This window comes from Anabrus simplex, chromosome 3 (genome assembly GCF_040414725.1).
Source record: "Anabrus simplex isolate iqAnaSimp1 chromosome 3, ASM4041472v1, whole genome shotgun sequence".
Taxonomy (NCBI): Eukaryota; Metazoa; Arthropoda; class Insecta; order Orthoptera; family Tettigoniidae; genus Anabrus; species Anabrus simplex.
The window spans coordinates 498,995,393-499,010,289 of NC_090267.1; the positions used below are offsets into that span (position 1 = coordinate 498,995,393).

The following is a 14,897-nucleotide window of genomic DNA, read 5'->3' on the forward strand; positions in this document are numbered from 1 at the left end:
GCATGTTTGTCATGTGATAGTCAAGTTATGGGTATGGAAAAAGTCATGAAATTGTTTACTAATGAAGACAAAATAAAAATTATTCAGGAAGTTCTCCACACCTAATTATTCTTCATAAGTGACTGCAAAATTTGTATGAACTTTTCAGTGCAAAAACAGCCACTTCTTAGCTTAATTGCATACAAATGAAAAATAACTTGCAGAAATTTAGAAATGTCTTTGGAATAGTTCCATGGCTGCTGAATATTAAGCCAATGTACATTTCATTTTTAATTATTCTGCTGTTGGTTCATATACAGTCAAATCTCATTAAGATATTTCTGCAGGGGACAAGGAAAAAGAATATGTTAAGCGAGAAAACGTACTACTGAATACATGAATAGGCCCTAAGAACTATCCAACAGGGATATAAAAGCACTAGATATGATTTCTTTCGACATGACGGCATTTTATGCTATGTATCTGTGAGTACAGTGAAAACTATGTCTACGGTACCATTTCTACAGATAAGAGGATAATAGTAAAAGGTGTGAAAAACACGAGAGAGCAAATATGAAAACGTTTTCCATTAGGGATTATAAAATAACAACAGTGGGCACTAAAAATTTCAAAAAGAAGAAAAAGACAACAAGTATGAAAACATTTGCACCGTGGCCCCTGAAAATATCAAGTATTTGCAAATCACACTCTTTCTAAAACAAGTGGTAGCAGAAGCCTTTTACTTCAGACCAGTGGGTTATTAAACATTATCTTCTGGTCCCACTTTTATAGACAATGAATTGGTGGTTGAAATCAACCACGTGCAGCTGTGACTTTGGCCGCCATTTTGAATAACAAAACTTTGATTCAACTAACTCAAAGGTGCAAGTTTCTTTTGAGTTTCGACATTCGGGCTACCCCTGCACATTTACAGATGCATGTGCCAGTCCACTTTCTGATATATTTTAATTTTTGTCTTCATTAGTAAGGAATTTCAAACTTATTCCAAATTTATAACTAGTCTGTCACAAGACAGGTATGCACCACACTAGTCAACTTCACACTATTACATTCCTAATGGAAATGTAGGCTATCAGGCAACAAATATTCATTACCCTTCACTGTACCACTCAACACAAAATAAATTTCTAATATCTACTTGATATCACATATAAGATCCTGTCTAGAATTATCCTCACAAGAATTCAAGAACAGCTCGACCAAGAACTTGGAGAGTATCAGGGGGGATTTTGACTTGGAAGAAGTTGTCCTGACCAAATCATTAGTCTTAGTGGATTATGAACCATCAAAGGATGAGAAACAAAAAGTTAGTTATCACTTTTGTTGACTTCAAGAAAGCATATGACAGTATTCATCGTGAGTCATTACTTAAAATCCTTAAAGAATTTGGGTTAAACCAGAAATCATTAATCTCGTTGGTGTTACCCTCAAGAACACTAGAGCAAAAGTTAAATTCCGAGGAGAGTTGTCTGAATCATTTGAAATCTGTACTGGACTTCGACAGGGGGATGGTCTCTCACCAATACTGTTTAACTGTGCATTGGAAAAAGTCGTGTGAGAATGGTCTAAGAAATGTCAGCCAAACATCAAGATTGGCAAAAATATCAAACTCAATTGCCTAGCATTTGCAGATGACCTTGCAATACTTGCAAGTAGTGTGGAAGAGGCGAACTCCAAATTGAAGAATTAGAATGAGTAGCAGCAAAAATTGGATTACAAATCTCCTTTGAAAAGACGGAAATGACGCCATCCTTCAAAGTGGAAACATCACCTATCACACTGACTAATAATAAACAAATTAAGGTTGTTAATAAATTTAAATATCTTGGAGAGATTATAACTTGGAAATTAAAAGAGACCATATCAGTTGAAAATAGAATTACCAAATTAAAACAAGCACAACACATTACTTGGCCAACCTACAAGAATAAATCTCTATCGATAAATGCAAAATTTAAACACTACAACTCCGTTATTAGGTTGAAGCAACCTATGCTAGTGAAACCTTATTCAATTTGAATACGAAACCAACTACAGATAAATTACAGAAAATAGATAGACAAATCATTAGAACAATTCTAAAAAAAAAAAACACCAAGTAGATGGACAATGATGATTACTACCTAATGAAGTTGTATACCAGGGGACGAGTCTATAATAGATACAATGCAGAAAAGAAGAATTGCTTCTTTCTGTCACATATCATGACTACCAGAGACTAGGATATTCAAACATTTATTCAACTACTTTTGGAATAGTTAAACTAAAAATCACTGGTTCAAAGAAGTCCAAGAAGATTTAAATGAATTAGGCTTGACAATTCAACAAATTAAAAACAGAGAAGAGAAGAGGATCCTGAGAAATAACGATGTGAGACTTAAACTGAAGACCTATACACACAAACAGTACAACATAATTGATGAAGAATGGGCAGTCAGGTCATAGAGAATGAAACATTTCTGGGAACAAATCAACCAAATTTGTAACCAATATTCAGAAAACTTGACTGTATATAGATTGATTTCAGTGCTCCAACGTGGGCGTAAAATAAATAAATAAATAAATAAATAAATAAATAAATAAATAAATAAATAAATAAATAAATAAATAAATAAATAAAAACTGAATGGAATGTGAAAAACAAGCACAAACAGGCTTGTTGTGTTATTCAGCAATCTTGCTGCTAATCAGCAAGCAAAACTGAACATTCCTGAGGCCAACAGGTTGCTTCCTGAAGGTGCAACCTATGCTGTGAAGTGCAGGAATTGAAGGCCTTTTCCGTTTATCACACAACTGTAGCAAGGGTTCTTTCTTACCCAAGTTGGAAATCACGTTTCTTTCACAAGAAATGACAAGTAACATTTTCAGGGCTAGGAAAAATGGGATCGTTACGAAGCAGTAATACCGAAAATTTGTGACGCTGTAAGTGAGGTATTTTTATATACATTTAATATGATGGGAATCGGGACTTTGAACTTATACTTTCTAAGTGGGAAAACTTGTTAATAAGGAATGCACTCTTGAGGTTTCACTGTATCTCATTCTTCTCATGGTCAACTTCCTATAATGAATTTTGTACAAAGTAAAACTCAAGTTTTAAGTGGTGATATTGGTAGAATTTGAATTGATTTTTCTTTTTTAATTATAGAAACCTTAGTAGAACCAATCTTGAACAATTCTAGGATGATTTCAGTGGACTGTCTTTATCACATGAACACCATAATTCAATTTCTACAGTTATTATGTTATGGTACAGTATGTTTAGTAAATTCTCTCAAGTTTTAAATATTCTTTCTTGGCTATTATATTGATAATTATAGTGTTCTAACTATCATAAAAATATTAACATATATTTGTTTCTACATCAGTAACTTGGTCCAGGACACAGGGTATGTGAGCTTCCTATCCTTCTGTGATAATCTTGAGAGCTTGGTTCTGGCCGAATGCCCTGTTGCTAGGAACGAGGGATACAGAGCTGATATTCAAAGATTGCTACCACATCTAATAACACTTGATGATGTACCAGTAGATCGGGGGCAGGATGGAGAAGGTAAGTTTAGAATTTTCCAACAACTGCTATTTATGTTTAATGATTTAAATAGTAAAATGTTTTAAAATAAATCCATTTATGCTGCACATTTCGGGACCATTGTTGTGAATATTCTTGTCTGGCCAAGACATTCTGGTATGGTAAAGGAGTAGGCCGTACAGCCCACAACTCAACACAGAGTGTCACGCAGCAGTAAATAGCTAGATTACCTAAAGGGACCACCATCCTTGGTGGAGGAAATAACACCCAAACCCATAAATAAGCATCTATTCTTCATGTTAGGAGCAGCTGCCTTTTATGCCGGCAGTAGGATGAAACTGATTCCCTTTATCCTATATTAGAAGAAAATCTATGTCAGATGCAAAAAAAAAAAAAATTACATTGTGGCTGATCTCAATGTGAAACTAGGAGCTCACCATCACTGGTCGCTTTGGTCTAGTTGAGCATATGATGCAATTCTGCAGGGAAAATCTTTTCAGAATCATGAACACCTGGCTCAAACAACCTAAACATTGACTGTATACCTGGATATCCCTTGATCATGTGTATCATAACGAGATAGATTACATTGTATGTAGCCAATTTTGGAATAGCTCTGTCCTTTCCATAAAAACCTTTCCTGGTGCAGACTGTGGCTCAGATCATCAACTCCTTGCAGCAAGAATCAGAGTAAACTTCTGCAAGATGAAGAAGCTTGCTCCTACACAAAAATATGACATCTGTAATGTCCAGTCTTCATATTCTATCAAGCTATAAACAGATCTGAATTGCTTTGAGACTGAGGAAAAGCAACCTGCAAGAAATGGAATTCATCATAACTGCAACAGCACAAGAACATGTTCCATAAAGGAAACAAGAGAAACATCACAAATGCCTCTCGGCACATCCCATATAGATTGCAGATCAATGGAGATCAGCCAAAGAGGTAACAGTGCTCTTGTTAGATAGCTTAATCCAGATTTTCAATGGACTGCAAGCAGAGATAAGGAAATAAACTGGGGTCAACAGTACCAACAAGTAGAAGAGAACTCCATGAAGGGTCCTGCCTGGAACCTTTTCATGAAGGTAAAGAAAGTTTGAACTCCTTTTATTACTCGTAAAGTATGTTAAACACTTTCTCTCTCTTTTTCTTTTCTTCTCATTTCAGACTCTTCATAATACATTTATTATCAACAGATAATACAATGCACATTACCAAACTTCAACCAAGGTATGAGTTTCCTCTGCTCAACAGAAACCTAGCTGTTCCATTAGAAATCATACAAATAGCAATAAATTGTACATATAAGCATCTACTTAAATTGAACATCTTATCATATCACTGTGTAGTGCTGAAGACAATATTGCTTCATTCTCAAGAATAAGCAGAAGAAGAAGATAACACGTAAACAAGCTTTTTTTTTTTTAATTTTGCTAGTGACTTTACGTCGCACCAACACAGATAGATCTTATGGTGACGATGGGATAGGAAAGGCCTGAGTTGGAAGGAAGCAGCCATGGCCTTAATTAAGGTACAGACCCCAGCATTGCCTGGTGTGAAAATGGGAAACCATGGAAAAGCATCTTCAGGGCTGTCGACAGTGGAATTCGAACCCACTATCAGCCAGATGCAAGCTCACAGCCGCGCGCCTCTAACCGCATGGTCAACTCGCCTGGTAACAAGCATTTTATCAGTGCATAACATATTTTTAAGAATTGTAAGTTGTTACAGTGCATTTTTTGACATATAAACAAACATCTTGTCAGTGTTCAACATACTTTCAAGGATCTCAAATTGCTTCACTGTATTTTCATTTTCTGTGTCATATTTTGTATGCTTTTTTTTTTTTTTTTTCTTTAGCTGAAGATGTTTTGCACATGAGATGAAACATGTCCTAAAATATACATTAAGCTAAGTATTATTTCTGTGTAACTTTAGAATAATAAATTTTTTTTAAAGTGCTGAAAAGTGGAAACAACCTCTAAATCAAAGTTGAATCAAAGTCAATACGGACCATCATGATGAAATTTATATACTGTGACATTACTGACTTCCCCCCTCTGCCCTGCACTCAGCCTTCATTGTCACTTTACTTTAAGATATTTTTCCATTTAATCTTAAAATGAATCTTGACTTAATAGCAAACTGTCAATAGAGGGTTTTATCAATACCAGTTATTTTGAGAATTGCTTTCAGCACTTTTTTTGAGGTAAGCTTCCTCGTGGGTGAAGTTTCTTTGTGATGATAACTATGTAGTGCAGTTTAGTTGGATTGACATAAAAGGTACAGCCTACTGTATATTAGTCTTTTAACTCTAATCCTTTTACTCATTTCATACTTCCACTCTATAAAACATTCAAAACCAAAATTCCAATTGTTCTTGTCTTTCAGCTTACTAAGTGTAGCAAGAGAGCAAAATGTAAACAGAATATGGGTGGTGTATAATCTTTGATAACAATCATCACGAACCACCTTATCTGTACAAATTACAACAAACTTAAGAAGTATCAGAAGGGCTTTATCATTGATGACATGTTATATCTAATTTTTTCTCTATAGATTTACATAAGCTGTAAATCTGAATTTGAAATAGACATTCTGCTTATTAGGTCATGTTGAGTATGAATTGTCTGATCAGTTATTACTGCTAACATAAGCGCACTGACATTTGTTGATTTCTATAGCGTAGGCACAGGACCAGCATGCAATGCAAGCTAATATTGTAATCTATTTTAGTGTTACCAGATGTATGATTTCTAGGGACAAACCCTAATATTTGCTGATAATATCCCCAGCTAAAATTTGTCCTCAGATTGCCTTAATTTCAATTTCCTTGAATTTGAAAATGTTATTTTTTTCATATCAAGAAAATCAAGAAAATCCTGAAAAACCTGGAGCCTAAACTGGCAACACATACTGTCGTTCCAAATGTTATCGATATGTTAACAAAATAATAATCAATTCAGTGTTACCAAGGTGTCATTCCATATATCAAAACATATACCTGCTTCCTATTTCCAAGTTTTCTATCAGTTTGCCTCAAGCAAAGTGTGGTTGCTGAAGAAAAATTTATTTTCAAAAAATGGAAAGGAATTGTTTCAGAAACTTTTCTTAAAGATTATATTCCTTCAACATGGTACAAATGATACTGCGGCATTTTGTACTGTACTGCAATTCTTCTTTTAGTATTGCAAGTGGGTGGATGAACAACAATCAATGTTCAATGTGCCACACAAAAACACAAAAATGGATCAGGTGCTCAGGCAATTTCCTCCAAAGTTCCTTTTTTTTTTTTTAGTCTGTTTTACCCAAAATTGGAAACCTGAAGTCACTTGACAGAAGGAACATTTGCATTTCATTTGATTATATATTACCACAGCTCCATATCCATGAATTGTACTTCAGGCTTCAGGAAATCATTGTTTTAAGATCCTAAATTTTCTTGTGGATGAACCAAATGCAAAGCAATAGAACAAGTACTCTACATCTGGCCATAAGAAGAAGTAATCCGGCATCTAAACACATCTTCTTATGTTAGTTATTAACACATCAAATCATGGTCACACTATCCTAGTGAGATACATAAAAACATTGAAGTCAATATTCATATGCGTTTGTGGTGAAACCAGTGGCATCCCATGCTTAAAATCTTTGGGTGTTCAAACAGAGCTGACAGTAGATTTAAAAAGTCCAATGTACAGGCTCCTCAGTCAGTCAGTAAGTTAACAGGAGCTCAGTTAGTCTATACTGTGTCACCTCTTTGGTTCATTAAGCAATATTATGTTACATGTGCGACTGTCAACAGTGCCATGCAGTTAGTCAGTTAACTACTTCAGGGTAACAGCTCTGTGCATTAACTACTGCCATGGACTATGCTATACATGCTGCCATCTTTGGGATTTGAAAAGAACTTTTAGAGAAGGCATTAAAATAGGTCAGTGGTCCGTAATCCACTGCCTGCTCGATATGAAGCAGCCATCGGATGTACATCGAGCAGGCAATGTCGTGATCACACAGTAAACTGTGATCATATTCGCCATACACACAGCATTGCTCCTTCAAGTTTTAGATATGCAATATGTCAAAGTTTGTAGTTCAAAACGGGGTTTTGATCCGCTTGTGTGGCACTTGATTAAAATGAAAACAGAAAGTTAATCTGCGCTTACAACTTTGTAAATATGTTCTCAAGGTACAGAAATCTTCTTCTCATCATACAATATCATGTGAATTTCAAGAGTTTTGGTATTACCAGGGTGTTCCCGTACTCGTATGATCCTTAAAACAAGATGCCCTTGGGTGAAACCATGGAAATCCTGACATAATATGTAGCAAACATAATTGTAAAGCATGGTTTGCAAGTGAAAATTGTTTCCTTATAAGCAGACAATATAAACACAAATTTTGGAGGATTAAGAAAGATGTGTGCTGAATATGAAATTAAAGGAAATTTTTATATACACTGACTGACAGAGCAAATGCAACACCAAGAAGGAGTGGTCAGAACTTTATGCCAATTGCAGGGTAGACTGACGTCACTGAGGTATGCTCATGATGTGAAATGAGCCGCTGTGCTGCGCACGTAGCGAACGATAAATGGGACACGGCGTTGGCGAATGGCCCACTTCGTACCGTGATTTCTCAGCCGACAGTCATTGTAGAACGTGTTGTCATGTGCCACAGGACACGTGTATAGCTAAGAATGCCAGGCCGCCGTCAACGGAGGCATTTCCAGCAGACAGACGACTTTACGAGGGGTATGGTGATCGGGCTGAGAAGGGCAGGTTGGTCGCTTCGTCAAATCGCAGCCGATACCCATAGGGATGTGTCCACGGTGCAGCACCTGTGGCGAAGATGGTTGGCACAGGGACATGTGGCACGTGCGAGGGGTCAAGGCGCAGCCCGAGTGACGTCAGCACGCGAGGATCGGCGCATCCGCCGCCAAGCGGTGGTAGCCCCGCACGCCACGTCAACCGCCATTCTTCAGCATGTGCAAGACACCCTGGCTGTTCCAATATCGACCAGAACAATTTCCCGTCGATTGGTTGAAGGAGGCCTGCACTCCCGGTGTCCGCTCAGAAGACTACCATTGACTCCACAGCATAGACGTGCACGCCTGGCATGGTGCCGGGCTAGAGCGACTTGGATGAGGGAACGGCAGAACGTCGTGTTCTCCGATGTGTCACGCTTCTGTTCTGTCAGTGATAGTCACCGCAGACGAGTGTGGCGTCGGCGTGGAGAAAGGTCAAATCCGGCAGTAACTGTGGAGCGCCCTACCGCTAGACAACGCGGCATCATGGTTTGGGGCGCTATTGCGTATGATTCCACGTCACCTCTAGTGCGTATTCAAGGCACGTTAAATGCCCACTGCTACGTGCAGCATGTGCTGCGGCCGGTGGCACTCCTGTACCTTCAGGGCTGCCCAATGCTCTGTTTCAGCAGGATAATGCCCACCCACACACTGCTCGCATCTCCCAACAGGCTCTACGAGGTGTACAGATGCTTCCGTGGCCAGCATACTCTCCGGATCTCTCACCAATCGAACACGTGTGGGATCTCATTGGACGCCATTTGCAAACTCTGCCCCAGCCTCGTACGGACGACCAACTGTGGCAAATGGTTGACAGAGAATGGAGAACCATCCCTCAGGGCACCATCCGCACTCTTATTGACTCTGTACCTCGACGTGTTTCTGCGTGCATTGCCGCTCGCGGTGGTCCTACATCCTACTGAGTCGATGCCGTGCGCATTGTGTAACCTGCATATCGGTTTGAAATAAACATCAATTATTCATCCGTGCCGTCTCTGTTTTTTCCCCAACTTTCATCCTTTTCGAACCACTCCTTCTTGGTGTTGCATTTGCTCTGTCAGTCAGTGTACATTAGAGATAGAAACATGACAGGGAAAACATAATAGGATGAACACACTGACAGGACTCTGTAGGAAGAGGGAGCATAGAAAAAGAAGACAAGGACAAACTGAAAAAAAAAAAAAAAAAAAAAAAGGACGAGAGCAATCTCCACATCTTCATACACTGCTCTCTTCAAATGCCGTATTTCTCCGAATCCAAGATGACCCTGAATGCAAGATGTCCCCCACTTTTCCTTCAAAAAATTCAATCAGGCTTAAAAAGTGCTTTGTGAAATCATATGAATGCCATCCTCGTGCAGTACGTATTTTTAGACTATCTTTGTCTTCACACCAGCGCCAAACATTGGCTTTAGTTATGCTGTATTTTCTTGTTGCTGCATAATTATTCTTTATTTCCTCAAGTTTTATAATCATTACAGTAAATTAAAACTGGCATCATAATATCGAAGAGAAATGTTGAAAATTTGCTGGCAATACCTGTTCCACATCTCTACAATATGATTGATCCATCAGGAAAATATTCCTGCTGTCTATAAAACTATTACTTTTACTCAGCGTTAGGTACAACCGGCTGACGCTACACGCACGTCTCACTTGCTGGGTTCGGCCGACTTCAGAGGCTAGCGATGTATAGGCCTAATAAAGAAGCGAACGTTGATGGTCAATTAATGAGTTTATTGCACCGTGCAATGGCCATTCCGCCCTTGCATTTTTCATGCACGTACCTCACGATTTAATCTTCGACTTCTTTAAAGCGTCCTTGTTGCGGGCCACTGAATGCATTTTTAGACCGTCTTTGTCTTCACTCTAATGCAGAACATTGGCTTTAGTTATGCTGTATTTTCTTGTGGCTGCACAATTATTTTTCATTTCTGTGTGTTTAATAACCATTGACTTAAAATTGGCATCATAATATCAATGAGAACCCACTGAAAATATGCCGGAAATACCTGTTCCACATGTCTATAATATGACGATCCATCACGAAAGTATTCCTACTGTCTGTAAAATTGTTAATTTTACTAAGTGTCAGGTACGGTAGACATATTATAACTCTGCCACTGAGTATCCATGGCCTTTTTAAGAATTTGAACGCTCGCCTGTTTTGATTCCATTCTGCCGATTTGAGAAACATTTTTGTAGAGGCTAATACAGGGACATCTTTTAATCTATTCACCTGGTTGCCCGAGTTGTGAGCCTGTCTCCTGCCAAGTGGAATGTCATTCTATCTTCACTATTTCCTGAGAGCCAGGGGCATTATGCAGAGGCACTGTACAACTGGTTGCCCCAGCTAGCGATGTAGCCTATAGGCCTAATAAAGACGCGGGCGTTAAAGGTCGAATTTTATGTGCACGTGGGGGGTGAAGGGAAGCAGTGTGGTTCCTGTGGTAGCTGCCAGTGGTATTCATTACTGTTAGGCCATGAATGCAAGACAACCCTTGATTTTTACAGCGAGATTGTGAGAAAAAATATCGTCTTGGATTTGGAGAAATACGGTAAAAGGCTCTCTCATCATCAATCGCGGTTCTTCTACACCCTTTTCTTCTCAGGCCTCCCATAATCATCTCTGCTTCCCAGCTTCATCAGAAGGGCGGTCATAAACACTCAATGAGAGACCATCTTGACAGTTCTTCAATCTTGACCTCAGAAGTGTACGATAAGAAGAAAGCTGGAATAATAAAGGAAAAGGGAAGAAATATAAGATGAATAGAGTGGTAAAAGGTTAGGACACAGGACAAACACAAAGGAGAAAAGGATCCCTACAGGATAATATAAGATATGGAAAGAAACAAACAAGTTTCAAATCAAGTCAAGTAGGAGAGGACAAATTTTGCCTTGTCTACACAATTCTACTCAGTGTACCATTCTAATAGACATAAAAGGAACTGTTATAGAAGTAACTGTCTTTTTACACACTTTCACTGTGTGATAAGAGTGATAAGTAGGGCTCGGAAGTTGAAGATCTATAAATTGCCTAAGAAAAAACTAATAAAAACCTAAAACTATCCAAAAAAAAAAGGACCTTAAAACTGTCAAAAAATGATGTGAAAATGCCATCCAAATTCATTCATAATTTTAGTTTTATTACATATTTAATGTTTAAAAAGGCAGAATTCTGGTGGTATGAAACATACAGTGCAAAAATATATGAGTGAAACACTTCTTATAGACATTATATATTTTTAGATTGACATAATTTAAAAAAGGAATTCCATGTTTGTTAAAAAAAGTACTTGCAGAATTTAGTATGCAACACTTTTTCCTCCTAGAATGAATTCAGCAAACCTGCAATAGACATCTTGGTGAAAGAAATTGAAATTGGCATAACTGGAATCATATTTGGGGTAACCACACCAGGGTTACTGAAATTGGAATTTGGAAACCTTACCTCATTTGGCTTTGCATTATATCACATTAGTCCATTTCCAGGTTCTTAGGTGTAAAGGATCATCAGTTTTCAGACAGCACATTGCAAAACATCAAGAAACTTCCCTGCACATTAGCAGATGTTAAGGGTTCATACTTGAAGCAAGCGAGATCTTCCTCTTCAAAAACATTCACACAAAATTTTCTCCTTTCATATTTCACTTATCTTGCGCATAATTTGATATCCCCTGTTTTCTCAAGCACTAGTTTCAATTTTTCATTTCATTTCATTTCATTTCATTTCATTTCATTTCATTTCATTTCATTTCATTTCATTTCATTTCATTTCAGATATGATTCAGTAATAGTCAAAAGAAAGTGAATTTGCAAAAATAAAAAAATAAAAAAATAAAAAAAGCTGTTAAGACCTAAAAAAAGACTAAAAAGGACCAATAAGATTAAAAAAACACCAAAAAAGGACAAATAAAACCATTTTCTGCTCTACAGTGACCAAAAATGAACATATATTATGTTTTGCCTCGTCTTCAGACAATTGAGAGAAAAAGGATTTTTCCTCGACTTCTGCGCCCTAGTGATAAAGAGTTCTGTGCGTTTGTCCGCCTGCAGCATAGGTGAAGAAATTCTTGTCCACATCAGGGTTAGGCTGCTGACTTCACTGTCAGCAGTTGAGACATTATGTGAACTATCTGATGCCCTTAAATATTTTTTTCGTTGAAGATAAGCTGTGTCCAGTCTTGCTAGGGAAGTCTTTTTCTAACCTGTTAACATACTTACGAGCTCCCTCTGTGACAGAGCGTCACCTCCAGATCCAAAGATTAAGGGTTTAAACTCAGCAGAGGTAGTAGGATTTTTGAAGGGCAGAAAAGGAATAATTTCAAGTATTTAGGTTGCGTGTTCTCCCAGGATGGTAATATAGTAAGAGAGATTGAATGAAGATGTAGTAAAGCTAATGCAGTGAGCTTGCAGTTGTGATCAACAGTAGTCTGTAAGAAGGAAGTCAGCTCCCAGACGAAACTATCTTTTACACCTGTCTGTTTTCAGACCAACTTTGCTGTAGGTTCGTTGGTATAATACTTACAAAGGCAGATTATCGTAAGGAATAGTACCGTAACTTCCGCCGAAATTTCTCCGGTATTTTGTATAGATATCCGTCCAAACTATCGCAAAGGTAATAATTTACTACATTAAAAAACACGATACGCCTGTAAACTTCCATTTTAAAAGTAGTTAAAGAGATTACACGGTAATAGTTAACAGTCGTTGTATTGTTATTGATTATTGTCGCTCCTCATATTCAAATATTGCATTGTTGGCTACAGTCGTGAACAAAGGGAGTAGTGTAGTCAAGTAAATATAAATAAAAATCAGCTTACCTTGTATTCCAGTCATTTGTACTTCTGAGTAGGTAGTTAAAGTATCCGTAATTTATATTTCGCTCCCTCAATCTTTCAGTATTTATGAGCGGTTAGCTAATAATAATAAAGCTCATATATCCCAGTAATTGTCACACAATACCTACATGTCTCATAATGGTGCTAGCACAATAGATCTGGTGTTTATAAACTCTAAGTTTGTGTCGATCAAGCAGGAGGTTATTCTCGAGGCGCAACGGAAACACCTACCAGTTGCAACTTCCTTACAGCTGGAGAATAGGCCTAGTACGCTTGATACAGTTAGAGACCGTACAAAAATAAGTAGAAAAAGTAATCCGTCTCTTATCTGTGGTGAAGATAATCAAACAATACTTAACCTATTACGAGAGGGTAATCTTAATGAGGCTGCATTATATCTAGAAGTGCTGCTCCAGAATGCTACTCTACCAACAATACCTGTGGTCAGGAAATCTCAACCCTGGTTCACCAATGAATGCTATAAATGTCGTAGAGATGTGCTGGAAGCATTAAATACAGCCCGAAGAGAGAAAACAAAAGAATTCCTTGAAATATATGCCAGTAAAAGGAGAGCATACAAACTAGTACTAAAAGAAGCCAAAAATCATTATAGAGAGGAAGAAGAAAAGAAACTTACAGAACGTGCCAGTCTAGATCCTTACCTGGCTCTGAAGCCTAGACAACCGAAGTTCTCCAGGAACTTGCCAATGGAAGTTTGGGAAAAGCACTTGAGTGCAGTGCTTCAAGAGAGAGACACACGACCTACTAATTATTTCGTGCCAGTTTTTCAAATAATCCCTGAAATTGACGAATTTTCAATTAATGAGGTTGTATCAACTATTACAGCATCTAAAGATAACAAGGCATGTGGCCCAGATCACATTTTTAATGAACATCTTAAAGCTGCTCTCCCAAAATTGGGTGAATCCATCACTCGCCTAATGAATGAATGCTTGCGGCAAGGTAGGATACCAGACAACTGGAGAAAATCTACTATTAAAATGCTATATAAAGGCAAAGGTGATACCGCAGATCCCAACTCATATAGAGGAATAGTGCTAGAGTGTACTCTACTAAAGACTTTAACTTCATTAGTGGGTAAACGTCTCATTAAACTGGTGGAAAATAACCTACCGGAGTCGCAATTCGGATTTAGAAAAGGGAAATCAACGACTTTAGCTATCCGCTGTCTCCAGAATGACATAGAAGAAGCCTTAAAGAAACCAGGGGGTAAATTGCATGCCATCTTTATAGATTATTCAAAAGCTTTCGACACCATAAGCAGAGTAATAATAATAATAATAACTTAAATGTTTCCACCTTTTCAATACAATATATTCACAAAATTACAAAATTATACGGTACTAGTTTCGACCCATCTAGGGGTCATCATCAGCCGTATTGGAGCAAAGATCATTTGTGGCGAAATCCTAAGACAATATTATTTTAAAGAATAACAAGTGAAATGAGATGTTATGGTAATAGTTAATAATACAAGGAATATACATAATAAGAGGTTTTTAACAAAGAATAAAGTATAAATGGGGTGTTGTAAAAATTATAATCATGGAAATCAGTAAGTTCTTGTATTGAAATGAAATATGGCTTAGGAAGAGGGCTTAAGGTGGGGCTGAAGGGTGCGGGAGAAAGTGTAATTGTCTTGGAAAAGTACCTTTGATTAAATTTAGGATTGAGTTTAGGTTGGCTGCATTATTGTTTC

General features: G+C 37.6%; 1 protein-coding gene across 1 annotated transcript in view; it reads left to right on the top strand.

Annotated features, from left to right (window-relative positions):
• Nucleotides 1-14,897, top strand: part of LOC136866882 (uncharacterized) — a 240,950-nt gene that overhangs the window by 45,415 nt on the left and 180,638 nt on the right. The window contains exon 5 of the mRNA XM_068226881.1: nt 3,369-3,550. Within this exon, the coding sequence (XP_068082982.1) occupies nt 3,369-3,550 (182 nt within the window). The remainder of the gene's footprint in view (nt 1-3,368; nt 3,551-14,897) is intronic.